Source organism: Oncorhynchus tshawytscha, linkage group LG25 (genome assembly GCF_018296145.1).
Source record: "Oncorhynchus tshawytscha isolate Ot180627B linkage group LG25, Otsh_v2.0, whole genome shotgun sequence".
Taxonomy (NCBI): domain Eukaryota; kingdom Metazoa; phylum Chordata; class Actinopteri; order Salmoniformes; family Salmonidae; genus Oncorhynchus; species Oncorhynchus tshawytscha.
This window is the reverse complement of record NC_056453.1, coordinates 6,451,171-6,478,984: the sequence shown is the minus strand read 5'-3', so window position 1 is coordinate 6,478,984 and position 27,814 is coordinate 6,451,171. Positions and strand designations below refer to the sequence as shown.

Genomic DNA, 27,814 nt, shown 5'->3' with positions numbered 1-27,814 from the left:
TATTGTCCTCTAGCTTTTATTAAACAATATTATTTCCACATGTACATGTTTTTTTACATACACAATTTGACATTTTACAGTAAAGAACAAAACAAAACTGTTAGAGAATGAAAGCAGCTGACAGTCTATAAAAAAGAAACAAAAACACAAACAGTAAATATTCATCCTTTCCAGGACTGTGAAAGACTAATATTGTTTATCGCCAATGACTGAAACAAACTCGTCAGTCAAAGTGATCAGACCTGGGTGAAATATGTAGGTAAAAAAAACGTTTAAATACTTAAGCTGCACTTGATTTAGTTTGCCTGGTACAGAAGAGCCAATGGAATTGTCCCAAAAGTGCAAAATCAAGTGTACCTCAAAATACGTTTTTGCCATATTTGATCTAAGTCTGAAAGTGAGACACCACTCTGCTTTAGCAAAGAAAACATGGGTTTTATCTTAGGGCTCTAAGGCTAACTTAACAACTCAAAAAGCTTACCAGTAAAGTTATTATTTATGTACAGAAATTCAACATTTTCAGTGACATACATAATTCATTAGTTATTGCTTTTTGACTAAGTGCGTAAAAATACCGACGTTTCTAAGTATATCCAGAGTTACACTTCAGTGCAGACTATATAAGTAAAGGGAGTGGTTGGTGAGAGGGATATTCCTCCATAGGAGAGAGAGAGAGATCTCCGGTTCCCCTTCTCTGCTCTGTGTGGACACCAGGGTCGTGTATTTCATAAGTCGAGGTAGTCCCTCCCTGTTTCAGTCAGTTTTTCTTCTTCTGGTGCTTAATGAACACGACCCTGCATTGGAGGGAGCCGGCGGCTACATCAATATCATGTTTGAAATGTACTGTCAACCACTGACTGGTATATAGCTTCATGCACCATTTTGCCCTTCAAAGCAGTCACTATTTGACTGGTTTGGATGAGTGATTGATAGGGTCGTGGTGGGCGCTCTTTGGGATCATGACCCCACAGCCTCTCTCCCTCCGTGTGTTATTGCTTAGTCACTGTGACGGTGGGCACAGGCTGGCGTGTGTTGTTTTCTTTTGGGCTCCTTGGTGCCTGCAAACTGGTTCTTCGGGCACGAGCGCACTGACATCACAATATATCAAGCATGACCGGCAAGACAAACAGTGGAAATCAATACAAAGCTACAATAACATAGGTACGAGTCTATTGGAGGTGGAGAATACAGTGTATATACGGAATCCAGACTTGTTACAGAACAATACTATTATGTTTTATGCGATTCTCCATTTTCCTTTCCCAAAACACCTTCATACATACAGTCTTATATAAAGTAAAACCGAAGAGTCTAACAACTGTATGTGAAATATATACCAGTATACCTGTCAAATACCAGTATTACCTGTCAATAAACGTCTTTCACTATATTTTGCAGAACTTGGATTGGGTGATGTTTCTGAGTTGGTCTTTTCGCAACTATTTTTCTCATCCTTCTGACTGTTTTTCTAAAACCACATCCCTTGTAATTATTTCCAAGGCAACATCGCAACAGACAATCCTTTTCAACCAGGCAGACAGGTTCGAGGCCTAATGTATACAATTCTTTGACATGCTAGAATTGTAAATTGTACTCATTGAACTGATACTGTGGAAGGAATAGTGAACAGACTACAGATAAACTGGTAGTCACAATGCTGTAAGTCAATAACTTCTGAATTTTTGGACTGCATCTCTCCAGATTAAGCCAACCAATACTACTTATTGGCACAAGTAAGATGCTTTTTCTTAAAAGTGTGAACGTTATCATGGATTGAATTAACATGTTGATGTTAGCCACCAGACTGTGATATAGTATATGGCATTCAGTTGTAGATCTACAGGTAGTCTTGTGACAAACATGGTAACAAAAATCAGGCTCATCCTCATGATGGAATATATTCAAACAACCCATATGGTGGGTTATAATAAACGCACTGGTAATGAAAGCAACCAAACTAGGCCTAAAAATATCCCTCTTCAATAAGAGGTGTACCTGTATCGACAAAGAAGCTTTGGTGCCCTAAAATACTCTTAGTGAGAATGTCTCACACACGGTACACAAATGCAAAAACACACTCACATACACACGCTTAGTACAGCTATGGCTCATCCTCTTTCCACTTTTGTACAATCATTTTCAGTTCCCCATAAATAATACTATGGACATGCTGGCTTTTCTTCCTCCTCCTCCCCCTCTTCCGCTCCTTGCCCTCATCCCATCTACCTAATCCACCCCTTTCCAAGATCCTGTGCCACAAGGAAACTTTTCACTCTTTTACGTACTCGTTCTGTCTGCTACCCCACCCTGTAACTTCCTCTATGTTAGCTCCCTGTCTTCCTCTCCTCCATGTAGGTAACTATTGGTTCCTGGTGGTTGTACTAGCTCTTCAGTCTTGTCCCAGTCTGAAACCCAGGTTCCTGCACCTCCTCCTCCTCCTCCATTGGGATCCGGGGCTTGGCTCGTTGCTCCGTAGCCTCCTCCTCCACTAGTACGGTACAACTCCTCCGTCTCGTTGGCCAGCTCATCCTCATCCAGAATTCCACACTTGTCATCGCTAAGTTGCTCGGGCTCAGCCCACCACTGCTTTTCTCCGGAGGCAAAAAGTCCTGGAATCCAAAAGACAAACAAAAACATTCTGCCCAAAGCTGTACTTACTTGGCTTGGATCTAGATTATTTAGTTCTACACTAAAGGGTTGGACCAAAATGAATCATATCTGAATATTATTACGAAAGGCAATGCAATAGTGCAAAAGGGGAGAGCGATATGAGAATGCATGTTTGATTTTCAATGAAGGATCTAGCTTGTGTGGCATGAAATGAGTTTGATACAAATTAAACCCGTTTATTTACTTCAGGGTCAATTCAAGAGTAAATGGCAAACAATTGTTGTGAAACGGAGCATCATTATACAGCTTCATTAGGATGTGCGAAGAAGAGGGATGGGGGGGATTGAGAGAGAATACACACCATAGAATATAACACCGCCGTAATGAACAAGTGCAGCAATGAGAAACACATACTGCCACTCTTCCCGCGTCTAAGGCGAGAGACGGAGGGAGAAAGATAAAGATGAGAGTGATTGTTAGACCGAGTGAAAGAGAGAGTGTGTGTCCGTGTGTGAGAGAGAGAGGGAGGGAGAGAGAGAGAGAGAGAGAGAGAGAGAGAGAGAGAGAGAGAGAGAGAAAGTAAAAAAGAGAGTGAATGGGGTGAGAAAAATCGATTAAAACAAGTGATAAAAGAAGAAAGTCCTGAAAGGATGAATTTTGAGTAAGAATCTGTCTCTTACTCCTCCATCAGTGTCTTGCTGTGTTATGATAGATAATGGTTTATATGATGTGTAGAAGTCAGTAATGAATGCAATAGGCAGTGTGATGTTACTATATTGTGTAGAAGTAGAGTCATTTTGTACCTTATGTTTGGTCATGGCTCCAACAATGAGTGGGCACACCATGCCAGACAAAGTGCCCACACCGTTGGAGATGCCCATGAGAATACTGGCATAGCGGGGAGCAATGTCCAGATGGTTCACATTAAAGCCTAATGGGGAATCAGAGAGAAAGGTCACCATGTTGTTGTTGTAAACTACACAGACGATCCATTTCCAAGAATATGATATATTAGTAGCCAAACTCTATGCCAGATATGGACAATCCCCTAAATAACTGAGCTTGAGAGATTATGCAATTCTCTATGGACAGATCAGGTTTAGTTGTTCTGCTGACAGAGCTTATTCGTTTCTGTGAGGTGCTGCAGTGAACTCTTTTTCTTCTGCTGTGTGAGAATGCCAAAAAGTGTCTTGAGGAGAGAATAGCAGAGGTATGAGAGACATAAAAGATAACAAACCAAGTCTCACCTGAAATAGCGAACCCACTGAAGCCCACAGCCAAAACCAAAAAGGTGATAGCCACAGCTTTCGTATGAGAAAACCCGACCACTAGCAGTAGGGTGGCTTCCATTCCGAAACCTATTACAAGGAAATAAAGACCCATAAACATATATGGAGGAAGTCAAGAATCAAATGAGCTTTGAATACACAGGTAAATGAATGGGGATTGATTTCTGTTGCAGATAAAACAGAATATTTTTCTTTAAGACATTATTTCCTTTGTTTCCTTCTAGTTAAAGGGTATTGAGGAAAGTATAACCTAACTGTGGCTCTACATGGTGCAGCTTCACACAGTGAGATATAAATATATATACACGCTTCTCATTCCCCTCACTCCTCTATCCATTTCTCTCCAGTTCAAAAATAGTCTACTGTGGCAAGCAATGCTGCGTTACAGTGAGTCATCGTTTGCCTTATGCAGTGATCATTTTCTCACGCATCGACTGGACTCCGTGGTTACCACAAAACAAGGTGTTGTATTTTCCAGGTCAATATCTTTCCTGAATCTTTTAGTTCAGATCTTTTTTTTACCTGCTATTTCTCCTTGTAGTTGTAGTTTTTCTCATGTAAAAGTAGAGGTCATGTATGACAAAACTGGCACAAGCTGACTGATAGCTCAGTACAGGTGCATCAAAGTTGGGACCGAGAGACTGAAAAACAGCTTCTATCTCAAGGCCATCAGACTGTTAAATAGCCATCACTAACACAGAGAGACTGCTGCTTACATACAGACTTGAAATCATTGGCACCCAGTACCCTGCCCTTAACTTAGTCACCGTCACTAGCCGGCCTCCACCCAGTACCATGCCCTGAACTTAGTCACTGTCACTAGCCGGCCTCCACCCAGTACCCTGCCCTGAACTTAGTCACTGTCACTAGCCGGCCTCCACCCAGTACCCTGCCCTGAACTTAGTCACTGTCACTAGCCGGCCTCCACCCAGTACCCTGCCCTGAACTTAGTCACTGTCACTAGCCGGCCTCCACCCAGTACCCTGCCTGAACTGTCACTGTCACTTAGTACCCTGCCCACTGTCACTGTCACTAGCCGGCCTCCACCCAGTACCCTGCCCTGAACTTAGTCACTGTCACTAGCCGGCCTCCACCCAGTACCCTGCCCTTAACTTAGTCACTGTCACTAGCCGGCCTCCACCCAGTACCCTGCCCTGAACTTAGTCACTGTCACTAGCCGGCCTCCACCCAGTACCCTGCCCTGAACTTAGTCACTGTCACTAGCCGGCCTCCACCCAGTACCCTGCCCTGAACTTAGTCACTGTCACTAGCCGGCCTCCACCCAGTACCCTGCCCTGAACTTAGTCCCTGTCACTAGCCGGCTACAACCCGGTTACTCAACCCTGCACCTTAGATGCTGCTGCACTATGTACATAGACATGGAAAACGAGTCACTTTAATAATGGAACACTAGTCACCTTAATAATGTGTACATACTGTTTTACTCATTTCGTATGTATAATACTGTATTCTAATCAATAGCATCCTATTCAACTATTGCTGTACATATACTATTATATCCTACTTATTCTACAGATATACTACATATTCTATCCACATTCTGTCCATAATGTCTATACATCCCATAACACGCACGCACTCACTCACTCACTCACTCACTCACTCACTCACTCACTCACTCACTCACTCACTCACTCACTCACTCACTCACTCACTCACTCAACTCACTCACTCACTCAACTCACTCACTCATTCAACTCTCTCTCCGGACTCTGACATTGCTTGTCCTAATATTTCTTAATTCCATTATTTTACTTTTAGATTTGTGTGTACTGTTGTGTATTGTTAGATACTACTGCACTGTTGGAGCTAGGAACACAAGCATTTCGCTACACCTGCAATTACGTCTGTATGTGTATGCATCCATAAAAATTTAGTTTGATTTGATACAAATCAACCAATAATCTTTTGTGATTCATGGATACAAACACTTGATAGTAAATCTCTAAATCAATGACACCTCTTGCCCTTCCGCCTGCTCCCGCTCTGCCCCTGAACAAGGCAGTTAACCCGCTGTTCCTAGGCCGTCATTGTAAATACAGTGCCTTGCGAAAGTATTCAGCCCCCTTGAACTTTGTGACCTTTTGCCACATTTCAGGCTTCAAACATAAAGATATAAAACTGTATTTTTTTGTAAAAAATCAACAACAAGTGGGACACAATCATGAAGTGGAACGACATTTATTGGATATTTCAAACTTTTTTAACAAATCAAAAACTGAATAATTGGGCGTGCAAAATTATTCAGCCCCTTTACTTTCAGTGCAGCAAACTCTCTCCAGAAGTTCAGTGAGGATCTCTGAATGATCCAATGTTGACCTAAATGACTAATGATGATAAATACAATCCACCTGTGTGTAATCAAGTCTCCGTATAAATGCACCTGCACTGTGATAGTCTCAGAGGTCCGTTAAAAGCGCAGAGAGCATCATGAAGAACAAGGAACACACCAGGCAGGTCCGAGATACTGTTGTGAAGAAGTTTAAAGCCGGATTTGGATACAAAAAGATTTCCCAAGCATTAAACATCCCAAGGAGCACTGTGCAAGCGATAATATTGAAATGGAAGGAGTATCAGACCACTGCAAATCTACCAAGACCTGGCCGTCCCTCTAAACTTTCAGCTCATACAAGGAGAAGACTGATCAGAGATTCAGCCAAGAGGCCCATCACTCTGGATGAACTGCAGAGATCTACAGCTGAGGTGGGAGACTCTGTCCATAGGACAACAATCAGTCGTATATTGCACAAATCTGGCCTTTATGGAAGAGTGGCAAGAAGAAAGCCATTTCTTAAAGATATCCATAAAAAGTGTTGTTTAAAGTTTGCCACAAGCCACCTGGGAGACACACCAAACATGTGGAAGAAGGTGCTCTGGTCAGATGAAACCAAAATTGAACTTTTTGGCAACAATGCAAAACGTTATGTTTGGCGTAAAAGCAACACAGCTCATCACCCTGAACACACCATCCCCACTGTCAAACATGGTGGTGGCAGCATCATGGTTTGGGCCTGCTTTTCTTCAGCAGGGACAGGGAAGATGGTTAAAATTGATGGGAAGATGGATGGAGCCAAATACAGGACCATTCTGGAAGAAAACCTGATGGAGTCTGCAAAAGACCTGAGTCTGGGACGGAGATTTGTCTTCCAACAAGACAATGATCCAAAACATAAAGCAAAATCTATAATGGAATGGTTCAAAAATAAACATATCCAGGTGTTAGAATGGCCAAGTCAAAGTCCAGACCTGAATCCAATCGAGAATCTGTGGAAAGAACTGAAAACTGCTGTTCACAAATGCTCTCCATCCAACCTCATTGAGCTCGAGCTGTTTTGCAAGGAGGAATGGGAAAAAATTTCAGTCTCTCGATGTGCAAAACTGATAGAGACATACCCCAAGCGACTTACAGCTGTAATCGCAGCAAAAGGTGGCGCTACAAAGTATTAACTTAAGGGGGCTGAATAATTTTGCACGCCCAATTTTTCAGTTTTTGATTTGTTAAAAAAGTTTGAAATATCCAATAAATGTCGTTCCACTTCAGGATTGTGTCCCACTTGTTGTTGATTCTTCACAAAAAAATACAGTTTTATATCTTTATGTTTGAAGCCTGAAATGTGGCAAAAGGTCACAAAGTTCAAGGGGGCCGAATATTTTCGCAAGGCACTGTAAGAATTTGTTCTTAACTGACTTGCCTAGTTAAGGTAAAATATTTATATATTTTTAATTCCGTCCTCCTCTTTCCTACCTCCCCTTTTCACCCTCCTCACTTACCTCCACAGTTCATCATCTTCCTGACATTGGTGGTGCTCATGATTTTGTTTGTGCGCAGGTAGTCAGCCAGCTGGCCCCCGATCGGCACGATGATGGTCATCACTAGATGGGGGAGCGCTGACACCAAGCCCACCTGTGATGAGGGGTGGAGGGGTGGATATGTGAGCAGAAGTTTGGAAAAAGGAGAGGGAAGATATTTTTGAGTACTGTACGACAAATAAGACAAGATTTAGACTAGCATAACTTGTTAGAAGTCCTCAAAAGAAAAGATACAAATACAATTTGTGTACCCCGGGATCACACAACCCGGGTGACCCTGGGGTGGCAGGGTAGCCTAGGGGCTAGAGTGTTGGACTAGTAACAGGAAGGTTGCAAGTTCAAATCCCCGAGCTGACAGGGTACAAATCTGTCGTTCTGCCCCTGAACAGGCAGTTAACCCACTGTTCCTAGGCCGTCATTGTAAATAAGAATTTGTTCTTAACTGACTTGCCTAGTAAAATTAAGGTTTAAAAAAAAACAACCCCGGGATCACACAACTCCGGGATCACACAAAGCCAGATAAACCTGTACTAGTACAGCACTACACTCTTAGCAAAAAAGGTGCTATCTAGAACCTAAAAGGGTTCTTCGGCTGTCCCCATAGGAGAACCCTTTAAATAACTATTTTTGGCTCCAAGTAGAACCCTTTTGTGTTCCATGGAGAACCCTTTCCACAGAGGGTTTTACATGGAACCCAAAAGGGATCTACCTGGAACCATAAAAGGTTCTACCTGGAACCAAAAATGGTTCTCCTATGGGGACAGCAGAAGAACCCTTTTGGAACCCTTTTTTCTGAATGTGGCTCTATGCCAGCTCTACATGGATATTCCTCATCTTAGACACCTTGCTGATCTCGAACCCGAACACTTCCTCAAAATATGCAGGTTGGCTGATGAGGAGCAAGTAGAAGGTCCAGCTTCTACAGAAATTGGCCACGATGATGGCGTAGACCGGCATCGAAGTGAAAAAGGCTCTCCAAGGCGTGTTCCATTTCTAGAGGAAAACATCCAGTGTCAGGTTGCAGGCAAATGTGCACAGTAAAATAAAACCAAAAACCTACTGAATAGATTTGAATAGAGTTGTTTAAAAATGACACAGATTTAGAGCTTTTGTAACAGCCACCACATGGAGACCTGGGTTGATCATGTTATCATGACTCTATTGTGTGCTCTAAAAGACACTGCTTTTGGCCCGAGCAGTGTTCATTTTGGCACTTTTTTTGTTGTTGATTTAGGCTAGTCTTAGTCATTTGGACTAAAATATTCTTATGTTTTAGTCACACTTTTGTCATTATTGTAGTCTAGTTATTGTAAAAATTACGAAAACAGTGGGCCATTTTAGTCAACTAAATGCCCTTTCATTTTAGTCACATCACATTTGTATTGCCTCATTAACCTATAGTAAACATACAGTAACATCCTATTCTCTTCCCAAAAGCAGAAATATGACAAATATATATAAGAATTATCTGGCCATGTAAATTCCAAATTCAGCCTACATAGATACTACACAAAACAACACAAAACAGAAAAGCTGAGAGAGGCAGAGCGAGAGAGAGAGGCAGAGAGAGAGAGAGGCAGAGAGAGAGAGGCAGAGAGAGAGAGTGACAGAAAGACACAGACAGAGACTGAGACACAGACAGAGACTGAGACACAGACACAGACACAGACAGAGACAGAGACAGAGACAGAGAGAGACAGAGACAGAGACTGAGAGACACAGACAGAGACACAGAGAGACAGAGACAGAGAGACAGAGACTGACAGAGACACAGGCACACAGACGGAGAGACGGAGATACACAGACAGAGACACAGACAGAGGCAGAGACACAGACAGAGAGACAGAGATACACAGACACAGAGACTGAGAGACACAGACAGAAACTGAGAGACACAGACAGACTGAGAGACACAGACACAGACTGAGAGACACAGACAGAGACTGAGAGACAGACAGAAACTGAGAGACACAGACAGACTGAGAGACACAGACACAGACTGAGAGACACAGACAGAGAGACGGAGAGAGATAGAAGCACAACCACCAGATGGTGCTGCAAAGTAGTATGGGTTGCACCTCTGTCACTCTGTCATTGTTATCAAAGTTCTACAGACGCCGCAGCCACATTGGTGTCCAAAAGTAGAACGGGTTCTAATGACTTTGAACAGGAGCTAATGACCGTTTCACCCAGTGATGTGACTTAAATCTCGAGTCCAAATCGAGACCAAAGTCCAATGGTCTCGTCTAGGGTCGAGTCACGAGTCCCTATTGCTGAAGTCCGAGTCCCAGTGCTCGAGTCCTGGTCCAAGTGCTCAATTCTGAGTCACTGGATTCCCATTAACTCAAAAAGTTATTTAACCAGACAGATATAGTGTAGTGGCAAGTTAGTAAATACATTTTTGCTATTCCTTTCCCTTTATTTCTGTGCCACCAAATGTTTGCATATTACAGTAAGCTGCTGGTAATGTTACCAGGGCCACGTTCAGTTGCAAAATGTTCTCGGACATTGCAGATAGAAATTCCATGAATAGAGTAGGCTGACTTTGAATTTGTAGTCACATTCAACTCTCCCACTTTACACACTGCATTTCATAGCCAGGTTCTGTAGCCAACGTTGCCAAGTCTCCCGCTTTTCCTCAGAGAAAACGGCTTGATTGTAGCCCGTACCATTCAAAAAGCTAACAACCTGGTGGAGTGTTCAGTAGGACGCAAGACTTTGAAAAGTATACATTATTCCTTATTCAACATGTCAGAGGGGCATGTTTGTTCCATCTGAACATTCCAAAACTTTGCGTCCTGCTGAATGCGCCCCAGGTTTTTACCTCAAAAATCCTGTTATACCCACAGACGAACCATCAAACAGGCAAAGCGTCAATAAAGGACTAAGACTGAATCCTACTACACCGGCTCCGACGATCGTCGGATGTTGCAGAGCTTGAAAAATATTACGGACTGGAAATGGAAACCCAGCTGCGAGCTGCCCAGTGATGCGAGCCTACCAGAGCCTTTTATGCTCACTTCGAGGCAAGCAACACTGAAGCATGCATGAGAGCACCAGCTGTTCTGGACAACTGTGCTACGCGCTCCGTAGCAGATGTAAGCAAGACCTTTAAACAGGTCAACATTCACAAAGTAGCAGGGCCAGACGGATTATCAGGACGTGTACTCAACGCATACGTGGACAAACTGGCAAGTGTCTTCACTGACATTTTCAACCTCTCCCTGACCGAGTCTGTAATACCTACATGTTTCAAACAGACCACCATAGACCCTGTGCCCAAGAAAGCTCACGTCGGTAGTCATGAAGTGCTTTAAAAGGCTGGTCATGGCTCGCAACACCATCGGGCCGGAAACTGGAGACCCATTACAATTCGCATACCGCCCCAACAGATACACAGATGTGAGATTGAGTCTCCACACTGCCCTTTCCTACCTGGACAAAAGGAACACCTATGTGAGAATGCTGTTCATTGACTACAGCTCAGCGTTCAACACCATAGTGGCCACGAAGCTAATCAATAAGCTAAGGACCCTGGGTCTAAACACCTCCCTCTACAACTGGATCCTGGACTTCGGGCACCTGTTGTATTCTGTGCATGTGACAAATAACATTTGATATAGGGAAAAGTGTGCCATTTCAGACGCAGGCACTTAACTAAAAAAAAATGTCAAAGGCTTAAAAACGCTAAATTACACCATCAGAACACGACAAGGAGGGCCATGAAAAGTGGATCTGGAGAAGAAGTGAAGGTTAATTCAGAAGTGAGTGATTGAATAGAGGAATTGGTGTATTGTTGACTAACCGTAACAGGTGTGGCATTAGCGGCTGACATTCCGATTGCCTCCTCAATGTATTTCTGCTCCTCTTCTGTGATGGTAGGGTGGGCTGCCGGACTCTCGTATGACACCAGGATCCAGAAGAGATACCAGAAGATCCCAAAGCTGCCTGGGAGGTGGAAGGAAGAGTGAAAAGAGTGGGGAGAAAATTGGAAGAATAGAGGAAGTGTAAAAGTGGGGAACTGATGGAAGATGAGGAAAAGGGAAAAGGATATTTTTAAAACAAGGACAGACTAAGAGTCAGAGCTACAGTGCATACGTTTCACAGCCAATTCATAAGCCTTTGTGGAATTTGCATACTTGAAGTGAACTGAGGGATTGTTCACATTTGCTAACAGATTGATAAGGGAATTTATATGTTTAAGGTAATGACTAAAGAATTCCACCCTGAAATGTAATTATTAGATTTTGTAACACGTATAAGAATAATTAGACTAACGTAATTATTAGACTATGTAAACTGTATTAAGGATAATTAAACTAAAGTCCAATAAGGTTTGGTCGAGACAAGTAAGGGAGAGAAATGTGTGTGTGTGACTAAGAAAACACGGAGGACAATTAAACTATACATGATCTGACCTGGTTGGAACTTTGAAAAACTCACGACAGGAAAGCGACACTGTCAAGGTCCCTCCTAATCTCAGGAGGGAGGGAGGGAATGGTGTGGAACTGCCAGCTTGGTAGTGATATACGAGGAATGTGGACTGTGGGGAGAGATACAGCCCACCTACAGTTTGTGTGTGTGTATGTGCGGGAAAGTAGGTGGGGGTGAGAGTTATAAAATTACATTTCTTTGCATTTTTTAACTTTAGAACGTTCTCTGAATAAACTTTATGGACCTCTTGCAGAAGCGGAGTCTTTGCCTAATTATTATTCAACCCAGGGTCTTACAAACCTCGGGGATTGGTCAAAGCCGAAATAATTGTTTAGTTATCATCAGAGACAGTAGCATTTCTACATTCTCAACAAAATCTAGCCAGGTGATTCTGGACTTTGCTAAATAACCAGCAAACACATTTTTTTTAAAGATTTGGAATAAACTACAATACCCTAGGGAAGTCGTAAAATAACTCAAATTTTGCATGAATGGGAACTATCACCAGAGCCGGCGCCAGAACGAATCTGTCAGACGGGCCTTTGATTTCCAAAGGCGGGCACGTTTCTTTTCACGGGACCTCCTGTGTGTGCATGCGCTTGTGTGATCACTATTTTTTTTTAATGAGTAAAGACCATAGGCAGCTCATGAGTTTCAAGTTCGGGGAAGCTTATCATTTCTACTGATCTGAGAGACAGTTATGATTATTCTTTATATGAGCCTTCTAGTTGAACAGTTTAATTTCAACAATAACGTTTTTGTTTCTCAAAATCATTGTCACGAGGTTAATCATAAAAAAGTTAAGTAAAATGATAAAAATGTAAAAGTTCAAATGAAACTAAGGCGAGAGCACCAGCCTCAACTCTGCCATATGGAGCACCACACCGTGGTGCATTGGAGGCTAAAGACATGAGCGCATAGAACTCAGAGATAGCCTATAGGCCAATGCAGCAGTAGGCCTATAACTTCCACGTCAACTAAGTAAAATACATAGGCCTAAACCCGAAAAATAAAAACAGCAGAAAATATCCTGATGAAAATTCTGCTTCTTTCAATCACATTAATCTCTATACTCTGCCTCCCTTTCTATATGTCTTGACTTGAGCTATTGAAGTGCAACATTGTATCAACTAGCCTATTCCAGGCCCTCAGAGTTTCCTGCACCAGTGAGCTTGGGACAGACAGCTGCTTTTTATGACGTTTCCAGTAGATACTATATATGGAATCATCAGATCATGATATTTGGCTCATTCACACCAAAGCCTGGTGATTATCGAGGCCGGGAGTGTTGGAAACATTTTCATGATATTGCTTTCAAATCATTCGAAATGGATGTTTAAAAAAAACAGACTGACTTAGTGTGAGGTGAAGAAAAAATTACTGAAAAGCTCAGCTTATTAGTGGTGGACGTGATGAGTTAAGACAATCAGAAATCAGACATTGCCAAATGGGCACTTTTCTACATTAACTTGTTTCTCACAAGTGTAGCAGGTTGTAGACTTTGCAAACAACGTTTCCACTCCAAGAATGAGAACGGTAAATAACTGTAATCAATACATGCATTAACAGACATTAATGTAATCAAATGATTGGGGAATAATGGTACATTTACTAGACCTACTGGTGACATATGTAATGGGGGAATTGTTAAACAAAAAAACGATCAAAGGGTAAACAATTCACATAATGAAACAATGAATGTGCAAGAATTGTCAGGAGACCACTGAGCGCATTCTGGAAAGCTGAGTGTGTGCATTCTGGAGAGAGACATGCCATATCTTCGCCACACATCCCTCCCCTCCTTCTTGTTGCAACATTTTAAAATATATTCAGACATCATCTTCACACATATTTTAGATGCTTTTCACTGACAGCTGCAATTCAAATCAGCTAAACATATTGCTACTCACGCTGCCAAAATTGGCAGGATTCCCAAATAAGCATAGGCTTACACACTTGTGATTTGAAATAATCCATGACAAAAAAAAGTAAACAAGCTAATGATCCTCTGTGGCCAAGCCATGCTCTCTGGTGAAGTATTTGAATATTTTTATTCAGACAGTAGTAAGTATATCATTTTGGCAAAAAATTTTAATTGACTTTAGGGGAAGCCATTATCTTAACAGTGCACTGTGCACCCGCCAACTTTCCTTTCCAATTCGCAAGAGTCTGAAATCAGAGATCTGTATATAATGACGAGAGGCTCTTGTTTCCGCCCCAACAATGGGAATCGTTGTCCCAAGCCAGGAAGGCAGGGGACAAGCTTAGGTTTGCATATTATGCCCATGGAAACGCATTGGGCTTATTCTGGACAGATTTTGGCGAGAGTGAGCCCTCTTGCATCGCCTCTTCCGCTCTGCTGAAACTCTCTCACAGGACAGAGCATCCGAGTGAGCGAAACAGCGCCCCTCTGTCTTACTATATGTAGCCCATGTATCTGATGAGGTCTGGCTAGAAATAGTATGACATGCCATACTCTTTTGGTCCATACAGAATCAGATACATGGTCCACGCATTCTGAGAAAGAAGGGCACTGTTTCGCTCACTTGGATGTTTTATCTGACATTGAAGCGTCTTTCTGTCGGCGCGCCTCTTGGTCAAATAAATGATCAATATTTCAATATGTTATTTGGATGGGCAAGGAGGTACGGCAGGGCGGGCCAGGCCCCTTAAGGGCCGCCCATAATGCCGGCCCTGACTATCACTTTAAGTTGGGAACATTTATGACAAACAGATGTCACTAACCGTAGACATAGAAGACAGACGACCACCCTGAGTACTGGACTAGCACTCCAGCCAGTGGCATGGCTATCACGGCTCCTGCATAGGACCCTGAGATACAGAGGCAGAAACACTCAAACATGAGGGAGACCGAAAGGTCATTCATATGGAAATCAACAGCATTAAACACATTGCTGTGGAACTGGAACTACGATCTTGAACAAACACAGCATGATTATTAATTATTATAATGGTCAAAATAGTCACAGTAGATGATGAAATGGTTCTAGTCATGTAGAAAACATCCGTTTTACAAGAAGAATTATGGAGAAATACGTCATCACAATAAGTAATATTAATTGTAGTCGAAACTTTGTCCCTTTGTAGTGTCCAGACAAAGACGGGAGACAGAGAGGATGACAGAAAAGAAAGATGACCTCACCACAAAAGGCTGTTGTGGCCAATCGACTTCTTTCAAGAGGCGGGGCCCATTTCGCCCAGATGCCGTGGCATGCTGGGTATGAAACACCCTATGAGAGAAAGAGATACATTAGGTGAACAACAACTTTTTATATTTGCAGTTGTACTGAAAGGTTGCTGACAGCTGTTTTCTCTATGGTGGACTGGCCATGTGTCATACTTGACGAGAATGTTTTCTTTCTCATATGAAAAGATGATCTGCTAAAATCAATGACATAACTTCCTGGTGTAACTCTTTCTCTCATAGGGTGTTTCAGGTGAAATGCATTTGACACTTTAGAAAGAAAACATTCTAGTCAAGAATGACACATGGCCGGGCAGTGGCCAGTTCACCATAGAGAAAACAATTCGTTGTCAGCATAGTGCAAGTGTGAACTCTGATGTATGCTAGGGGAAGCGATTGGATGTAGCCAAGCACCTCCACGAGTCCTTGACATATCCTGACAAGGATAACGCATCCAATGTGAGTTCGTGCTGCCGATGGGATCAACATATTCAGGCATGAGGTGGCCACTATGGCAAAACCAAAGACTCTGTGTGATAGAGGGGAAAAGAATCAGATATCTACCTACAGTAATAGTTATTGAAATAGTCACATTATTTACATACAAGTAAAAGCAGCTGACCTGTTGGCTGCAAATTTTTGACAGATGAATCCCCCGGGTATTTGGGTTACTATGTATCCCCAGAAAAATGACCCATGGATCATTCCGACCGTTTCTGGTTCCCAGTTGAACTGAGCTTTCTGTGGAGAGAGTGAGAAAAACAAAAGAAGAGTTCAAGGCAAAAAAGATGAGGAAAATATTTTCTGAGATGGTGGGAAAAAATTATTTAGATAGCTAAAGTAAGTGACCGTCACATCACCCTTCTACAGTAATCATGAATCAAAGTCTTAATTCAATAAAAGACAAAGCCGCAGTTGACAATCAAACTATTTCATTGCGATCATAGGGACCTAGCAACTTTGATAGCCACCACATTTCAACTGGCAGTAACAATCCTCTTTCAGCTAGTGCAACAAGGCATGAGTCTCGTGTTTGTTGGTCATTACAGCCAATAAGGTAATTATCCATTGAGGAGAAGGAGGTAAAGCCAAAGCAACCAACTCTGACCCTTTGAGAGCATACATAGCACCACTGACAATAGGGATACATTCTCCCCTCACTGGTTACCAACAAGTCAGACATATCACTCTGGTAAACAAAGGTGCTACCTAGAACCATAAAGATGTCTTTGGCTTGTCCCTGTAAGAGAACCATTTTCGGTTTCAGGTAGAATGTTTTCACTCAACAAAGCACCCTCAACAACCCTTTTTCAGACATAAAGTGTTATTTAGATGGAAAAGATTCCACGTAGAACCCTACCTGTCCTGAAAGAACCCTTTTAGAACCCTTTGTTTTAAGACAATATCTCTGACTCACCACAAGAATCGGCTTGTCGCCCTTGTAGATGGTTTGGTTGTTGACCATGCTGACGATGGCAACGCCCAAGTTGCATCGGATACCGAAGGAGATGCAGAAGCCCAGGCCGGAGAGGATGGCGATGATGTAGCGTCGGGGCAGGCCGAAACAGGTGCAGTCCACCACGGGCATCTCCTTCTCCTCCACGATAACTGCCTGACCCTCATCGGTGAGCTCGATTGTCTCGCCATTTTCCTGCCGCTTCTCTAGGATTCTGAGAATGAAAAGGAGAGGATAGATTATATATGATATATAAAATCAGCAAAAAAAGAATGTCCCTTTTTCAGGACCTTGTCTTTCAAAAATTATTCGTAAAATCCAAATAACTTCACAGATCTTCATTGTAAAGGGTTTAAACACTGTTTCCCATGCTTGTTCAATGTACCATAAATAATTAATGACCATGCACCTGTGGAACGAGGTTTAAGACACTAACAGCTTACAGACGGTAGGCAATTAAGGTCACAGTAATGAAAACTTAGGACACCAAAGAGGACTTTCTACTGAAAAACACCAAAAGAAAGATGCCCAGTGTCCCTGCTCATCTGCGTGAACGTGCCTTAGGCATGCTGCAAGGAGGCATGAGGACTGCAGATGTGGCCAGGGAAATAAATTGCAATGTCTGTACTGTGAGACGCCTAGGACAGCGCTACAGGGAGACTGCTGATTGTCCTCGCTGTGGCAGACCACGTGTAACAACACCTGCACAGAATCGGTACATCCGAACATCGCACCTGCGGGACAGGTACAGGATGGCAACAACTGCCTGAGTTACACCAGGAAAGCACAATCCCTCCATCAGTGCTCAGACTATTGCAGACAGAGGTTGGACTGAGGGCTTGTAGGCCTGTTGTAAGGAAGGTCCTCACCAGATATCACCAGCAACAACGTCGCCTATGGGCACAAACCCACCGTTGCTGGACCAGACAGGACCGGCAAAAAGTGCTCTTCACTGAAGAGTGGTGGTTTTGTTGGTCAGCGAGGCCTGCACTCTGGAGCAGGATCGATTTGGAGGTGGAGGGTCCGTCACGGTCTGGGTGTGTCACAGCATCATCGGACTGAGCTTGTTGTCAATGCAGGCAATCTCAACGCTGTGTGTTACAGGGAAGATATCCTACTCCCTCATGTGGTACCCTTCCTGCAGGCTCATCCTGACATGACCCTCCAGCATGACAATGCCACCAGCCATACTGCTCGTTCTGTGCATGATTTCCTGCAAGACAGGAATGTCAGTGTTCTGCCATGGCCATTGAAGAGCCCGGATCTCAATCCCATTGAGCACGTCTGGGACCTGTTGGATCAGAGAGTGAGGGCTAGGGCCATTCCCCCAGAAATGTCCGGGAACTTGCAGGTGCCTTGGTGGAAGAGTGGAGTAACATCTCAAAGCAAGAACTGGAAAATCTGGTGCAGTCCAAGAGGAGATGCACTGCAGTACTTAATGCAGCTGGTGGCCACATCGGATACTGACTGTTACTTTTGATTTTGATCCCCCTTTATTCAGGCATACAATATTCCATTTATGTTTGTCACATGTCTGTGGAACTTGTTCCGTTTATATCTCAGTTGTTGAATCTTACGTTCATACAAATATTTACACGTTAAGTTTGCTGAAAATAAACACAGTTGACAGTGAGAGGACGTTTCTTTTTTGCTTATATATAGAGTTTGCTTAGGACTTGTATAGACACCGCGTTTAACATACAGACGTTAAAGGTGGTGCAAAGACTGGTCCTTTGTAGCTCAGTCAGTAGAGCACGGCACTTGTAACGCCAGAGGAGTGGGTTTGATTCCAGGGACCACCCATATGTTAAATATATGCGCTCATGATGTCGTGACTAAGTCGCTTGGATAAAAGTGTCTGCTAAATGGCACATGGCGGTAGGTAGCCTAACAGATAAGTGCATTGGGCTAGTAACTGAAAGGTTGCTGGTTTGAATCCCCGAACCGACTTGGTGAAAAATCGGTCAATGCTGCAGCGACTTTCTTCCATGCAGCCACAAAAGCATTAGTGAGGTCAGGTACTGATGTTGGGTGAATAGGTATGGCATAGCTTCACCCCAAAGGTGTCCAATATGGTTGAGATCAGGGCTCTGTCTAGGCCAGTCAAGTTCTTCCACAACAATCTCGACAAACCATTTCTATATGGACCTCGCTTTGTGCATGTGGGCATTGCTGAAACAGGAAAAGGACTTCCCCAAACTGTTGCCACAAAATCAAAAGCACATAATCATCCAGATTATCATTGTATGCTGTAGTGTTAAGATTTCCCTTCACTGGAATTAAGGGACCTAGCCAGAACCATGAAACTAGCCCCAGGCCATTTTTTCTCCTCCACCAAACTTTACAGTTGGCACTATGAATTGGAGTAGCGTCTCCTGGCATCCACCAAACCCAGATTTGTTCGTCGGACTGCCAGATGGTGAAGCACGATTCATTACTCCAGAGAACGCATTTCCACTGCTCCATAGTCCAATGGCGGCGAGCTTTACACCACTCCAGCCGACGCTTCGCATTACGCATGGTGATATTGTGTGCGGCTGTGCTGCCATGGAAACCCATCTCATGAAACTCCAGACGAACAGTTATTGTGCTGATGTTGCTTCCAGCGATAGTTTGGAACTTGGTAGTGAGTGTTGCAACTTAGGACAGATGATTTTTATGTGATACTTGTCACGCCCTGACCTTAGAGAGCCATTTTATTTCTCTATTTGGTTATGTCAGGGTGTGATGTGGGGTGGGCATTCTGTTTTTTGTTTTCTTTCTTTATTTCTATGTTTTGGCCGGGTATGGTTCTCAATCAGAGACAGCTGTCTATCGTTGTCTCTGATTGGGAATCATACTTAGGTAGCCCTTTTTCCCTCCTTTCGGTGTGGGTAGTTAACTTTGTTTGTGGCACTAATGCCCTGATTGTTCACGGTTGTTTCTTTCATTTGTTGTTTTGTTGGCGACATTTCTAAAATAAAAGGAAAATGTACGCTGACAACGCTGCACCTTGGTCCACTTCTTTTGACGGCCGTGACAGCGCATCAGCGGTCCAGTTCTGTGAGCTTGTGCAGCCTACCACTTCGCGGCTGAGCCGTTGTTGCTCCTAGACGTCTCCACTTCACAATATTAGCACTTACATTTGACCGGGGTAGCTCTAACAGGGCAGAAATTGACGAACTGACTTGTTGGAAAGGTGGCATCCTTTGACGGTTCCACGTTGAAAGTCACTGAGCTCTTCAGTACGGGCCATTCTACTGCCAATGTTTGTCAGCAACGGGTGTGTCTGAAATGGCCAAATCCATTCATTTGAAGGAGTGTCCACATACTTGTGTCTCAATAGTATATGTTCTTGTAAGCACCAGTCAGCAATGCAGGTTTGTGTGTGGGTCTTCCATGCATTAATTATGTATTTTGCATGGTATTAAACTTACATGAGATTTTATTCATTGCTAATGTATTTTAATTGCTATGCTTGACATCTACAACCCAAACAGACTCTTCCAAGACAGACATTCCTTCCTGTAAACCTCAAAACAATGTCAACCACCTCAGTACACTTCAATGTCACCTTGGTCAAACCCCGGCCTGCAGTGAGTTATTTTTTTCGAATAGGTTTTTTGCTGACATTACCAATCTGACAGGCCTCGGCAGGTAGGCTGTAACACAGTAGAGCTAAAACCGTACGGTGAAAACAACACTTGTCTCTTTGGCACATCTCTGGCCGAATCTCTTCACCTCGCTCTCTCCCGCTCTCTCCCGACCTATCTAGCTCACTGAGCAAACATGCTAACGACCTGCGCCAGCCTCCAGTCTAGGAAACATCAAATATGTATTCAGCTGAGGCACATCATCCATTAAGCATGAGATCAGCTCGGCCCCAATGTGAGGCAGTGCTGAGTTCACAGGCCATGCTTTATTCCTCTGCTGCAAGGCCAATGGATATGGTGGGTTGTGGGGGAGACTGAGGTTTCACATGCCCTTGCTTTATTTCCTGTTTGGGCAGATGTTTTTAATGCTCAAGTGATTAGAGTGGAAGGAGAGCCAATCATATCATCTCTGCTTTGGAAGTAAAGATTTCACATTGGTTTAGAGCAGACGAGGAGGCGGAAGAATACAAAACTGTCAATCAGTCAGTGTTGAAGCCAGTATTGTTTGAACTGCAAAGCTGACCGTTTCTCATCCAAGGAATAAGACTATTGGTCTTGCATCGTTATTCGCTAGTTGGGCATAGTCCTTGGGAATGGTAACAAATGAGTACTCCTTTGAACCACACTGTGCTGTGTTATAATTATTTTTCCCACAGACCTTTTCATCCCTCCAAAATCGAACTATTGTCATTTTACAGACATCAGAAACAATAGAGTATGAGGTGGAATGAGGAAACTGCTAATTAAGATACAAAAGTTTCACAAGAACCAGGGAAAGGTGATGCTTAGATGGGATTATAAACCAATATAATCCCTGAAAGCACAAGGTGTTTGTCACCCCCCATCAACATGCAAGGCCATTTTACAAGGTGACTTGCTATGTGGAGGCTAGAGAATGATAAGAAAGTCAAATCAAGACATTTGAATTACGCCTACACTTTTGACAGCAAACTGTACACCTTATTTGGCATCCAACTACAGTTTGCTTCCAACTACAATTTACAAACTGCATTGTGGCAAGTCGAAAACTGCTGTCGTATCCGGAAACTATGTACACCAATACGTGACAAAGCAATATCCACAAAATGGGTGCCACTACGATGCCCATACCAAAAACAGTCCACACAAGCAATGGCTCCAGCATTCTCTGACATTAAGTATTAATGACTTTCGCTGAGGATGAATTATTAATACCGCTTCGTACTATTTCTGTATTTGTGCGCCTCTCTTTCCCTCTATTCTTCCTGTCCCTCGTTCATCTCTCTAGTTTTGTCTCAGTCCCTGCGTTTCATCGTCAATTCCCTCTCTTCTCACATCGTCACACCCATCTTGCACCACTGTTCTTTTAACACCAAACCCCCTTTCTGCGTCCTGAGAAATATCTTTCCGTCTGAACAGGATTGCATATGGAAGTGCACATCTGTACTGGCGACACAATGTCCTTCTGATAACCGTCAGGTGTTTATGAAATGTGTTAAAAGTTAAACGTGCTCAACACTGTTGCCTTGCAAACAGCTGAAAACGGGCTAGGAGCCAACTGTCCCATGGTAATGACATAGAAAATATGCCAGCATTCACTTGATATCATTGCAGCAGATACTTTGAAATGTTTTATTTCGTGTATTTCGTTCTCTGTCTTAGAGAGTTTTAACTCTGGTTCTTTTTCCTCCATGTCTCAACTTTCGGTTGGCTTTGTCTGACCCTGAGACGTATATCCCTTTTAATCCTTAGCGCTTTACCAACCCCTCGTTTTCACTCTAAGTAATGTCACACAAACAGACAGACTGACGCATACTTGTGTAGTAAATGTGGAAGTCTGTCTGCACAATACTCAGACATATTACAGTGTAACAAATTAAATAGAGGTCAGTGACCCTTAATCCTTGCTCATTGGCTTGTCAAATGAGTATAGTGGGTTCTCCCTCCAACATAATCTCTTAATTCTTTCGTCAAGGACATAGGTGTGAGAACAGTTCAGCAGTGCAGTTCACAGTTCAATCAACAGGTGAAGATTATTGATTGAAGAATAAATTGGACATGAGAAATAGGACTGGATCTGGGAAGCAATACCACCTGAATATGACACTTTTGACACAGACTGTCTTGAACAACTACATCACTTAGGTCTCATCAGAATAAAGAGATGGAGGTTGCAGACTAGTCAACACACAAAGGAATAGTTGAGAGAATGATAAATGGCTACCATAGGAAAACCTTTCACCACAGAGTGAGAAGTCAGCTAAGGGCACTGGAACTCTCTTGAATAATACAATAACCAAACACCAAATTCTCTAAACAATCCACACACTGGACTGGACCAAAATGAGCTTTAGAAACATGAATAAATGTTGTACTTGGATTACAAAAAGCTCTAAATTTAGACTGGTGACTGATATTTTGTTGAAATGTCATGACATGTCATTATGAATATGATGGTGGCAGGTAGCCTAGCGGTTAGACCATTGGGCCAGTAACTGAAAGGTTACTAGTTTGAATCCCTGAGCTGACAAGGTGACAAATCTGCCGATGTGCCCTTGAACAAGGCACTTAACCCTAATTGCTCCAGGGTCACCGTTGATAATTGCTGAACCCGGCCACGAACCCCTGAAACACCCTTGGAGAGTGGGGAGTTGGGATATGAAAATAAATAAATAATTATAAATAAAAAAAAAACATTTCCAATTCAAACATGCATATTAAACCACTTGTACACGTGTGAAATAGGACAAATATAAGCACCCCCAAATTATAATAATACATTTTAAATGCATCACACTGTCAAAAACAGTGGCTACATGTGTAAATAAGACACTATACCACAGACAAGTTCACGTGTGGTGAATTTCTCCAGTTTTATCATGTGGGCAAAGGGCCCAACCATAAGAATATGAATTGCATTCAACTAAATTAGTTTTAGTTACGACCTCAACGCATGACCAAACAGCTGGATCGAAATATCTACTCCCTGTTTTAGGGACAATGCCTTTCCAGAGTATCTGAAAAATCTGATTGCAGTTAAAGATAAGTAATTATGCAACTGTTTATAACATGTTTACATAAGTCATTTGTTATTGTGAGTTATGAGGGCCCGAGCACAATCATCGCAACAATAAGTTATTAATCATTGAACAACACGTGTCAGAGTTGGTTATTCATCTGACAGATATCAAAGAAGTTAAGGAAGAGGAGCATATTTAAAGGCCCAGTACAGTCAAATGTGATTTCCTGTGTTTTATACACTCACTGGACAGTTTATTAGGTACACCCATCTCATACCAGATCAGACCCTCTTTTGTCTCCAGAAAAGCTTGACTTCTTCGGGGCATTCTACAAAGTGCCACAGGAAACGTTCCACAGGGATGTCGGTCCATGCTGACGCGACTGTAACACGCAGTTGCTGCAGATTGGACGGCGGTGCATTTATGCCATCAACAGCTCGTGCCATCTCATCCCAAAGATGCACTATTAGGCTGAGGTCTGGGGGACTGCGCAGGCCCCTCAAGTAAACTGTCAAGTGTTGGTGATCGCAGGCCCACCGCTTCTTCTTGGGTTTAGCTGCAAAGAGTGGTACCCGGTGTGATCGTCTGCTGCAATAGCAATCCGTGACAAGGATCGAGGAGTTGTGCGTTGCGAAATGTTGTACTGTGTCGTTATTGATGTTTGTGGGCCGCATGTTAGCTTGCACGATTCTTGACATTCTCCTTCAACGAGCTGTTTTCGCCCACTGGACTGCCGCTGACTATGCTTTTTGTTTGTCGCACCCCAGTGATTTGACGGTTGTGCAAGAAAAGCCCAGAAGGGTGGCAAGTTTCGGAAATAGTGGCTCCGGCGTGCCTGGCACCGACGATCATACCCTGCTCAAAGTCGCTTAGGTCACTCGTGTTGCCCATTCTAACGTTCAATCGAAGAGTGGCTGAATGTCGAGATACCTGTCTTATATAGCAAGCCACGGCCATGTGAATCTCTGTCTGTAGGTGTAATCCATTTGTGAACAGGGTGGTGTACCTAATAAACTGTCCGGTGAGAGTATATTCCCACACTATAAGGCTGGGATACCACTGTAAAATTGTGAAAATGATAATACCTTTTTAGTTGAAGACCTCTTTGAAAAGACCGCCTGAAAGGGGTCCCGGGTGTCAGTGGTGTAAGTCAGTGGTGTAAGTCAGTGGTGTAAGAAACTGCACCCCAGTGCTAAAGGAGTCACCACAACCGGCCGTGATTGGGAGCCCCATAGGGTGGCACACAATTGGCCCAGTGACATCCGGGTTAGGGGAGGGTTTGGCTAGGGGCTCATTTCGCTTTACTTGGCTCATCGGGCTCTAGCGTTTCCTAGTGGCGGGCGAGACGCCTGCAGGCTGACCTCAGTCATCAGGTGAACGTGTTTCCTCCTACACGTTGGTGCGGCTGGCATCCGGGTTAAGCGGGCGGGTGTTAAGAAGCGCAGTTTGGCGGGTCTTGTTTCGGAGGACGCATGACTCTACCTTCGCCTCCCGAGCCCTTTGGGGAGTTGCAGCGATGAGACAAGATCGAAATTCGGGTTTAAAAAAGCCCTGAAATTTCAGCCTGTTTTCGTGGGAAGGAATTTTGTCCTGCCTGCTGCCATCACCTGGCGGAAAAATAATTAATAGACCTATAAGAGAGTACCAGACCTCTATGAAGAAAAATGGGCCTAACTATTTACATGTCATATAAGGCTAAATGTCACAAAAATTCACACACCATAGGGTCGTAACAGCAGCCACAAACCAAGGCACCATATTACGCACTGGGGAACACCTCAGCGCACGCATGTGATAAGGAAGTGAAGGTTTGGTAACTATCGCGTAGGCAGGTAGGTACAGTAATCCCTGCCTTTGGGGGAGGGGAGCAGACGATGACGAGTTATTAAACCGTAGACCGGGAGAACCTGGAGAGGTAGGCTACCTACAGAGAGAGCGAGAGAGAGAGGTATAGGGATTTACGTGGGCCGACAGCTTGGAGGGGGGAGAGGGCTATTTCGGGAGAGGATTTATCTGTTCAGACGCTTCTTCAAATCCCGAGAGAAAGGAGATCGCGAACTATTTGCGCTCCGATATCCATCAATGTTTCTGCAGATTAATCACCCATTTTTTTGCATCGTGGCCGCACCAAATAAACGTTATGTTCCCTTATTACCTTATTAAAGTATAAATGTCTCCCACATTTCTTGAGCAGAATAGCCAGCACTTGCTCTCTCAAGTGGCCATACACTGTATCTCATTAGGCAAATGAGATGCTGATCTAACTTTCACTGCTTTTACAAAGTGCCAATATTTAGTTGACCAGCTGGCCTGGACACGTCTTTTTTTATGCAAAAGAATGTTCAACTAAAGCGCATAGCCTACAAACCCCGGGCACAAAGATCCGTTATTATCATGTAGTTATCCCCCCGCCCAATAATGATTTGACTGTAGTCCAGGTAAAATATGAACCAAGCATGAACATCAGACAGAGATACTTCTCTTGGATATACACATTTTGATGCCACCTCCTCATTTTTTAAACATGTAGAGCAATGTCACATTTTAGACACATTTTTCCAGTAGGTATATTTACCTCAGAGTCTTTTCCCTTTATCAACATGTTAATATACATTAATTATGGCCTGATTATAAATGATTCGTACACCATTTAGTGTGGCTTACCTTTGTAAACAATGGATGCTGTTAACACTCATCGTAGCATTGCTAAGAAATTCATTGTTCAGGTGTTATAATAATACATTGACAATGAAAAATGTTAGATGGGCCCCATTTTGTTTCTAAAGCAAAAAAAAAAGGTTTTATTTCTATGAGAAAGAGTCATAAAATAGTCTAGCACCGCATCACTGCCTATAGAGAACAAATGGACAGTTTTGATGTCCACATTTTCTCCCACAGAAAACATTAATTCACTCTACGCCTTCAGTAAATAATTTCAGTTAGGCTATTTATAGACTTTAGAATGGCCGGAACGGCAACTGTCTCAAGTTCTCTGGTAAAGAAAGGATGAGGACAACATTCCGAGGTGGGCCTATACGTCAATTTATAGGGCCTGAATTAAGTTAATCTAGGTATCCATGACACAGAGCACACGCTACGATAACATAGTGGAAATCAAATATTTTAACATCAAAACAACCATAACCCACCCACTACTTTACAATTGCAATTTACCATACAATTGAATTAAAGCAGCCTACATGTAAAAAAAGAACAACATCACATTCACTGGGATCAAAGGAATTTCTGAACATGCATTTATGTATGTAGCCTATATCTTCCATGTCTTATTTGAAGTAAGATATTATAACGACGGTTTTACTAAATTGACTGTTCTATTGATAAGGGTTTTGGGCATGAGGATTTTAGGTGTCAAGGCCGATCCGTTCGTTTTTTAAACAAAAGTTCGGATAAAAGTCATAGGCTACTTTATATCTTATAAACATAAATAGCCCTAGGCTAATATTGAATAGGCCTATATATTTGTTTAAACTTTTATAAACTTAGTGCCGGGATGACAAGTGGGTAGGTAGCCTAATACTGTCACAAACAAGACCTTGATCTGGAATGCGTGCGCTACGCGAACAAGGTATAGTTTAGGCTACACAACTTTAACAAATACACTGCACAGAAAATGTAAGCTATGAAGCTGTTGTTTTAACTTACTTGTGTAATTTACCAAGGGTCTTGCCCGCGACGATCTTAAACCTATCTGGTCGGATCTCCATCCTCCCGGCTCCAAGCTCCGACCGATTTGCTTCCCGCGCGCACTCCCGCTTGAGCGCGTAGCTCTCTTCCCTATCACCTTCTCCCTCCGCCCTTAACCTTTCACTCACACACCATTAAACCTCGCTTTCCTTTCTCAACCAGCTGGTCCACACCGTTTTTACGCACAGAGTTATGAACACAGACATCCACACCCTCCTAATACCCTCTGATTATTCTAGTCTAAATCAAACCAAAGTGAGCCGCAAGTAAATATTCAAGAAAAAAGCACTAACACTTCCCATGCCCACATTTCCCAAAATTGAGATTAGACAATAGCCTACGTTGTTTTAGCAGTGCTTTAGCAAGTTAAAAATAATTTATAAAACAAATCCAAATGTGTATCTCGAATGAACGGTCGGCCGCTGTCTGGCTGCGAGTGTCGCTATCCATGGTGCTGAAACCAGATTACTGCCCCCAACGCTAATCTGCCCGATTGTGTAGCGAGGTATGGTGTCACTTCCTTTCCTGCAGCCCGGTGTGTTAAGTAGCCTGGCTATTCTTGTACCACACAAACACTGAATGAAGGGCATTAGATTAGTCTATTCTGACAAACATGTACTGGAGAAACAGGTCATTTAGGGCCAGAGTGG

At 43.0% G+C, this 27,814-nt stretch overlaps 1 protein-coding gene across 1 annotated transcript; it reads right to left on the bottom strand.

Annotated features, from left to right (window-relative positions):
- Positions 1 to 27,666, bottom strand: LOC112224109 (vesicular glutamate transporter 1-like). The gene is made up of 13 exons (XM_024387423.2): positions 27,123 to 27,666; positions 16,787 to 17,039; positions 15,992 to 16,110; positions 15,784 to 15,898; positions 15,328 to 15,415; positions 14,910 to 14,996; positions 11,536 to 11,678; positions 8,574 to 8,723; positions 7,692 to 7,824; positions 3,858 to 3,968; positions 3,414 to 3,541; positions 2,972 to 3,041; positions 1 to 2,609 (listed from the first exon to the last, which is right to left on the bottom strand). Exons 1-13 carry the CDS (start codon positions 27,182 to 27,184, stop codon positions 2,320 to 2,322), a joined length of 1,749 nt encoding a protein of 582 aa, XP_024243191.1. The 5' UTR covers positions 27,185 to 27,666; the 3' UTR covers positions 1 to 2,319.
- Between the last annotated feature and the right edge of the window lie 148 nt (positions 27,667 to 27,814).

Excerpts from the sequence above, each read along its gene's own strand:
- LOC112224109 (XM_024387423.2), bottom strand. The coding sequence starts at position 27,184 with ATGGAGATCCGACCAGATAGGTTTAAGATCGTCGCGGGCAAGACCCTT. Across the intron at positions 14,997-15,327 it reads GGCCACAACAGCCTTTTGTG|GGTCCTATGCAGGAGCCGTG; the intron begins GTGAGGTCATCT and ends TCTGTATCTCAG. Across the intron at positions 3,042-3,413 it reads GAGCCATGACCAAACATAAG|ACGCGGGAAGAGTGGCAGTA; the intron begins GTACAAAATGAC and ends CTCTCGCCTTAG.